Raw genomic sequence first — 7,894 nt, 5'->3', positions numbered from 1 at the left:
CTCGCAGGAGGGTCCAGGCCCCCAGCCCACCCAGCCCAGGCTCCGTCCTCCGGCCCAACCCAGCTGCACCCCTTCATTCTCTCTCAGCCTCGCCTCCTGGGCTGGACCCACACTGCAGTGGTTGCCATAGAGGGGACCCTGGACTCTTGATGGGGTGGGAGATGCCTGTCACTCAGCCAGGCGGAGCATGGGGTCCCCAGGGCAGGCGCAGGTCTGCCAGAGCTGCTGTTGCTCAGGGCCTGGGCTGGCTGGGGGACCCGGGGAGCCCAGGGAAATGGACCCCTTCAGGCCTGTGCCCCCTGGTTTGGGAGCTGGGGTATTGAAGGGGTGGCCTGCCCCTCCACACCTGTGGGTGCTTCTCGCTAGGTGGAACGAGAGACTTGAGAAAAGAAAGACACAGAGACAAAGTATAGAGAAAGAAAAGCGAGGCCCCAGGGGGCCAGTGCTGTGCTTACAGAGGACCCACACTGGCACCGGTCTCTGAGTTCCCTCAGTATTTATTGCCAAAAAGATAAGGGAGTAAATCAGCAGTAAGGCATACAGATACACGGAGATGTTGCATTTTCCCAGGGATGGGCAGGAGACAGATGTTTTTCTTTCACTGAGATTTAAGGGAATGGTACTGACCTTCAACCACAAGCAGGCTTTAAACATTTGCCTAACAAAGCACATTCCTTACAGCCCCAAATCCTTTCAACCTTAATTAGCACAGCGATGTTTCTAGCAAGGACAAGATTGGGGGTAGAGCCACCGATTAACAGCATCTCAAATACAGAGCCAAATGGAGTCTCTTAAACTTACTTCTATCTATAATAACACAGTAACAGGCTGACCTCTCTTTTCCCCACAGGGTATTGAGTGTCCCAAGCATCTGGCGGCTTCCTGGACCCTGGCAGGAGCAGAGCCAAGGCAGCCAGCTCAGTGCTGGAAGGCCTCAGCCTGACCCCCGACCCCATGCCCTGAGCGGCGGGGAGCTGCCGGGTCCTCCGTGACCTTCACCGGGGCTGACTTTCCAGAACTGCAGGCCGACCTGATGCTTGGCCGGGGCTGGGGGCGTCGGAAGCTGCTGCTGTGGGCTCCCTGCCACCTGGGAGGGGCCGTGCCGGGTGTGGGGACACTCCCCCCACCAACCCTCCAGCTGCTGCACTCACAGGACCGGCCCTTCCCTAGAGCCCCAGCTGGACCTGCTGGGCCCACCCCGCCCAGGGCTGCCTCGGCTGGGTCGGAGCCAGTCTTCCCAGCTCTGGTGCTGGCCTGGTCTTGAACGGACAGAAATGCGGACGGGAGCTCAGGGCAGCCAGAAAGTCCTCTTGGGGCCAGGTGCGGCGGCCACCCCGAGGGGCAGCAGGAGCCAGGGGAGGCAGGGCTGGGGGCTCCTGGCTGTGAGGAGGAGGCTGGGCCCAGCCCCAGCCCTGCCTGTCAGGTGTGGACACCACTGCCCATCTGTCCCCGGTGCCTCGAGGGCCCCACTCTTGGGGTACGTGGGAGATGTGGCTGCCCTAGCCTGGCCCCTGGGAGCACCTGGGTGTGGACCCTGGGGCTGCAGCCAGGGCAGGCAGGCACTGGAGGCCGAGCTTTGGCATCTGACTTCACCTCCCTCTCCCCACCTCTGCTGATCCTGCCGCCCCTGCTGCCCTGCGGCTGGTAGGGTGTCTGCTCCAAGGGCCCCTTGGGCTGCCTTCCAGCCTCTCTGGAGTAAGCTCAGGGCGTTCCTGGGGCTTGTCCCAGGCCACAGACCACACCACATGTTGTGACCACTGTCATCTAGGCCTTGGAACAAGCGTGGCCTGGGGGCATGTTGGGGGCATCTGGGGGCCGTGTAGCGGGGCGTGTGGGATCCAAACAGACCTGCCTGGCCTCCTTTTTAAAAATCTATGTGCCAGGTGCCCTGTGTTGACCCCGAGTTGACAGCTGTGTGTCCCTGTGGCTGGTGCGTGTGTGCCCACGTGTCTGCACGTCCGTGTGGGTCTCTGCCCTGGGACTCTGCAGAGCCAGCAGCACGGCCCCCGTGGGAGCAAACCCAGGGCAGCCGTCCAGAGCCCCAGGGCCCGAGCCCTTGGCCGGCCACTCAGTGCCTGGAGCAGGCGTGGCCGGGGTCCCTGGGGTCCAGGAGACCACATAGCCTTGGTCCCACCAGGGACAACACAGGGGCCCACGGAGCTGTGACGGCTGCTTCGGCATTTGGGGCTCCCCAAACTGGGTGAAAGGGTCCAGGGAGGGGGTCCCACACCCAGCTGGGGGCTGCTCAGCACATTGTCCTGAGGGGGAGCTCTTTCCTGCCTGCAGAGCGCTGCCCTGGGATCTGCTGTGCTTGGAGGCTGCTGGGGGCTGGAGCTGGGGGCAGAGCTTGGCGCTGCGTCCTGGGGCCGTCGCTCATGGGCTGGGCTTGGCCAGTCTGCCTTGGACTCCTAGTTCAGGCCACTCTGAGCTGTGGTGACCTCAGGGCCTGTCCCCCAGGGGTCTCCCTCAGCCTGACCCTGGAATGGCAACGTGTCCGGGTGCGGAACATGCCCTGGCCCTGCCTGTGCCTGCTGAGCCACCGGCGTGTCTGTCTGCCTGCACGTCTGACTGCTGCACAGGTGGGCCTGGCACCAGAGGCCTGGGGACAAAGGGTCTTTGTTTGGGAGGCTGGGGGCAGCCCCTGCTCTGGGGCAGTGACTCACGGGTGCCTCAGTGTGATGACAGCCGTGTGTCATGCATGTGACCCAGCCCAGCAGGGCCTCCTGCCCACCCCACGCCCACAGCCCTCATGAGGGGGTGACGAGAAGCGTGACAGGTGAGGGCTGGGCAAACCTAGGCTGAGTTCAACTGTCCTGGGCTGGAAAGTCTGGGCGGGGCTGGTCTGCAGAGGCGGTCGAGGGTGAGGCACCGTGACCCTGTCACCCCGGTGGGGACTTGGGCCTGGCTCCGCTCATCCATCCCTCTCTCCGGTCTGAGGTGGGTGGCTGTGGGTGCAGGGCCCCTGGGGAGGCTGCGGCCGCTGAGACCTTCAGACGCCACCGGAGGGAGGGGCCGGAGCTTGGGTTTCCTTCTGCTCGGGTCACCGGGCTGGGTCAGGCCCCGGGTCAGCGGGGAGGGGAGCTGGACTGCAGCCTTCCTGGGCTCCTGTCCTGCCTGCCCGGCTGGCCCTGGAAGATCTGTGGTGTTTACTCTGGAGGATGCAGCTGAGGAGGTCCCGGCAGGGCCACACTCGTAACCCCTGGCTTCTCAGCCGTGGGTGCAGTCCTGCACCCTGGCTAGCTGAGTTGAGGGGCCTTTGCGGCATCCATGGCCCCGACCAGGGCAGACTGCCTGAGGCCCAGTCCAAGGAGACGCCTCGCTGGGCAACGTGACCAGAGCAGAGGCTGAGGCTGGATGGGTGGGGAGCGCCTGGGGCCTTCCAGGTCCCCCTTCCTGCTCCTCCCGCCTCCACCTCCCTTCAGCCCCTCGGCTGCAGCCGCCCCTCCTCGGACCACTCATCCACGGTCTACCTCCGCTGGGAACCCCGGTGAGGGAGGCTCAGACCCTTGGGGAGGGAGGCAGGGATGGGTCTCAGAGAGACCTTCCGAGGAGGAGCACGCAGCCTGGGACGGGGTGGGGCCAGATCTTGGTTCTTCTCCTTGGGTGGTTCTGACCTAGCCGGTGCGGTGCAGTGTGACCATCGGGGCAGGGTCGGTGGCACCAGTCTCTGGTAGGGAGGATGCGGAGAGCAGGGAGGCCAGAGAGGGAGGGGCTGTGAGTGCTGGGGGTGGGGACCCACCCTGGCCCTGAGGGAAAGGAGTGTGGACACCCACAGAGGTCACCTGGATGGGGCGGCATGGGCTTCAGCTCCCAAGGCTGTGGGAAGGTCCTCTGGGTGGGGGCTGGGAGGAGACCTCAAGGGGAGGCCCAGGAGTTTGGGCTGTGCCCCCTCAAAAGCCTCTTGAGGACCCTGAGATTGGCCAGGCCTGTGGGATGGACACAGAGGTCTTTCCCCTCAGCCCACAGCGGGAGGGGGAGACCCCAGCTCACTCCAGAGTAGGAAACCAGGAAAAAGAGCCAAGCCCATCCCAGGCCCCTGAAACCAGGGAGCAGCCCCCGTGGAGCTGGAAACTCCTCTTTCACTGGCTGTTGGTGGGCCCAGGAAGCAGGGCCTTGCGTGAACAAGGGGCCTCCTCTCTTCTCCGGACCCCGCTCTGGGTGCAGAGGGCCGGGTGCGTGCCTGTCTCTGGCCACCTGCTCTCCAGGATTCCCCAAGCCGTCTGGGCAGCTGGGGCTTCCATTTCTGCACTGTCAGCCGATCTCACGGTGCCACAGCTGGGGAGCCTGGGCAGGTGGGGCCACAGCTCCCTCTCAGACCTGAGGACTCGGAGCTGGGACAGTCGGCCAGGGAGAGGGCGGAAGAGTCTGGGGTGACCCAGGCCACGGAGGCAGCCCTGCTGCAGGCTGGACTGATGAACACCTGCCAGGAACAGGGTGTGTGCTGAGCCCCAGGAGGAGGAGATCTGGGCCCAGTCAGTGCTGGGCGTCTGTGACACCGCAAGGTTGCAGGAGCCCCTGCCCGCATCTGCACCGAAGAGTGCCAGGCACAGGCAACTGGGCTGGCACCCTGGGGCTGCTGGACGGCGTGTCTTCCCTCGCAGCCCTGGAGGCCATGCTCCTGACCCTGGGTAGAGCCCTTCCTCGCCTGGTGGGGTGCTGGGGGGTCCTCAATCCTCGGCCTGCAGAGGTGTCGCCTGGATATCAGTCTCTGTGGCCACACAGCGGCTTTTTCCGGGCCTGTTCTGATAAGGACGCCAGTTCCATCGGAGTCAGGCCACCTCGTCTTAACGCGATGCCACCTGCAGAGACCTGACTTCCAGACAAGGTCACTTTGTAGCTGCTAGGTTAGGGCTTGGAATATCTTTTAGGGGGCACAATTCAGTCCCTTAACAGGAGCCTTGACCGCCACGATCCCAGCCAGGCACAGGTGGGCAGGTGGAAACCTGGAGGCCTCGGGTGGGGGCGCCTCCAGACGCAGGTAGCATTTGGCATTTTGGGGGCGACCACCCAGGCCACGGGCCCTGTGGTTACCCAGGGCTGGCCCAGAGAGCTGGAGCCAACGTCAGGTGCCTGCGTGCCAGTCATGTGGGGCAGAGGGGCAGGACCAGGGTCCCCGGGAGGGCAGGATCCTCCCGGGGGATCCTGAAGGGACCAAAGCCCACCCTCTTGGCTTGACCCGCACTCCCTGCCGGCCATGTGCCTCCTGGGGGCTGTGTGCGTGTGGCTGCCCCGTGCCTGCCCAGCCCTGACACTGTCCCCTCCACGGTGGGCTCTCGGGGCCACTAGAGAAGAAACACCCGTGTGGCAGAGAAGAGTCGGTTGTTTTGTATCCCAGGTTCCCACATGGAAATGAACTCGGTGACTCCCCATCTCCCGAGGGCCTCCTGGTTTGGCCCTGGTCTCTGGGAACTGAGTACCTGGGTGGGTGGGGAGCTGTACAAGCTAAGACCAGGGAGGGACGCCTGGGGGAGGGGATGCCACGGCATGTCCACGGTCAAGCGGAGTCGCGGGGCAGGGAGACACCAGGGAGCAGGGAGGATCTACAGGGCAAGTTCGAGGTGAGACCAGAAAGAGCTGTAGCTGCCCCGGCTCTGGGAAGCCCCCAGCCCTCCCGAGGCCCAGCCTTCAACCCACGTGTCCTCTGAACCCGTTCAACACGGCACAGCTGGGGAGGGTCAGCCCAGGGCAGGCTTTGTTCTGATATGAAATTTAATGTCTTAGGCTGAAAAACACCAAAATTCCATTTTTTTTGTAGGTCAGAAATAGTTGCAAACTGGATTTTTAGACTTCCTATTGGGAGTCTTGGACATTTGCACTGTTTTCCACAGGGGTCAACTCTTCGGAGCCACGAAGAACTTGGCAGTGCAGGCCAGAGGTGTGGGAGTCCAGCCGTTGGTTCGAATCCCGCTCTCCACTGTCCATGGGATCCTCAGCAAGCCCTCTGGCCTCTCCAAGCACACACAGGGTTCCTCAAGTAATTCCGAACTCCAGAGAAGACATCCCAGGTAAAATCGGATGGCAGGGACCTGGGACATCGCTGTGATGGGCAGCCCCTGGGCTCGAGTCTGCGACCCCATGGGAGGGCAGGGCCCCATCCTGCTCACACCAGGGTCCCCAGCCCTGGATCCTCACGAGTCCGTGTCCAAGAACAAACTGTGCACAAAGGGGCGGTCAGTCTTGTATTCAAGGTGGCCCATCGGAGCTCGAACTCATCTGCCTGACCTAGGGACGCCTCCAGTCCCACCCTTACCTGTTGGAGGTGGGAGAATCACTGTGCAGGTCACTGACCCACTGACCACAGATCATCAGTCCCCTCCGCCCCGGCTGTTTCCTCCTGAGACCACTGCTGCCTTCAAACAGAAATAACCCAAACCTGCTCCTAACCCCACAAGACTGACCTGGAGCCTAATCCAACCCTCAGCCGAGCCCGCTCCAGAATGGACCCCAGACCGGCCCTGGCTCCAAAGTGGGACAACAAAGATCACAACAGGGACCGCCCAGGTCCCCCAGACAGAAAACCCGTGTTGGACTTCAGGGGGCTCACGGTCACCCCTTGTCCTGGGGCAGCTTTATTTTATTTTGGCAAGGACCGCAGTGTTCACTCTTCTCGTTAAATGAGGGGATTCCAAGGATGTGTTAAGGTAGGTGAGAGGCAGGCCGGGTGCGGCTGGTCCTGTTTTCTTAAGGCGGAATTGGAACCGCATAGGCACTCAGGGGTTCGGATTCCTGGAACCTGGGGCGGAGTCTGAAATAAAGCAGCGCCACGGACCCACGGGAAGCCTTAAAAGGAAAATCTCTTCAGAAAGAAGCAATGGGTCCCATGACGTGTACATTGAAAAGATAAGTGGCCAGTTTTAAAGTTCTCCTGCCTTTAAACACAAGCAGCAGCGGGGCCGACGGTACAGGCACCAAGTTCTGACATACCAGTGTTTCCTGAAATCATGTAAAAAACCCGAGACCTTCACATTGCCAACTGACACTCACATCGACACAAACTTACAATATTTATAAATAAGTTACAAGCAAACACTGAGTTATATTTACCACGAAGTCACTGGACAGAGACCAAAATCCCATGAAAGCGGACTGATGTGAAATCACGTTAGATCTGAGACACGTACATGAAAAACGCCACTGATAAGAGACACGGAAGATCGGGGCCCAGCCCCGTGAGCCGGCTGGGAACAGCACGGGGGTCAGCGCGCGGCCGGGCCCTGCTTAGGCTCGCTAAGGTCCAGGAACCGGCACCTCCACCGGGACACGGCGCGCTGTCCCGGCAACCCCCAGGGGTCTCCCAAACGCAGGCCGGGAGGCAGCGACCACGGACGTGGCCGCGGGACGGGGGCCTTGGGGCCCGGGCATGGCGCGCCCGTTCGGCATCTGCCCCAAGGCGCTGCTGGGTGAAGCGGGTGCTCCGGAGGGCCGGGCCGCGGCGGCTCAGGGGATGCCCTCCCTTCTCTGGCAGCACTGCGAGGGCGGCGCGGACCAGTCGTATACGTAGGACAGGCGCAGCTGCACCTCGCGCTTGCACAGGCGGCCCTCGCGCGCCAGCGTCGCGTGCTTCTCCAGCATGTCCTCCAGGCTCTGCTTGTGCGTCACCAGGTACTGGTTGCTGCAGCCGCGGGACCGGTACTCGGTGTCGAAGCGCGGGTCGTGCTCGCGCTGCACGTCCACCGGCGCCAGCCAGGCGCCCAGAGACACGTCCTCGCTGTGCCAGGCGCGCAGGTAGTCGCGGCTGAGGCGCAGGTAGCGCACCAGGTCTGCCGAGAGCACGTAGCCGCCGCCCAGGGCATAGGGCAGGTAGTAGTCGCAGAGCTGCCAGGAGGCCTCACGCCAGCGTCCCCCGGGCTTGACGCGGCCGCGGCCCGAGAAGAAGCCCCAGTAGAGGCGGCGG

The 7,894-nt window shown here is 62.9% G+C and overlaps 1 protein-coding gene across 1 annotated transcript; it reads right to left on the bottom strand.

The window, feature by feature from the left end:
- Positions 1-5,691: 5,691 nt before the first annotated feature.
- On the bottom strand, positions 5,692-7,893 carry B3GALT6 (UDP-Gal:betaGal beta 1,3-galactosyltransferase polypeptide 6; the record flags this gene model as incomplete). Its single annotated transcript, XM_011956417.1, has 1 exon — positions 5,692-7,893. A coding segment is annotated over one exon (456 nt), but the record flags the coding sequence as incomplete, so codon positions are not given.
- Position 7,894: the final 1 nt, after the last annotated feature.

The sequence above is a fragment of the Colobus angolensis genome, unplaced genomic scaffold, assembly GCF_000951035.1.
Source record: "Colobus angolensis palliatus isolate OR3802 unplaced genomic scaffold, Cang.pa_1.0 Scaffold416, whole genome shotgun sequence".
NCBI classification, from domain to species: Eukaryota; Metazoa; Chordata; class Mammalia; order Primates; family Cercopithecidae; genus Colobus; species Colobus angolensis.
Note: the sequence above shows the minus strand (reverse complement) of the source record. Positions and strands in the feature narration are given on the sequence as shown.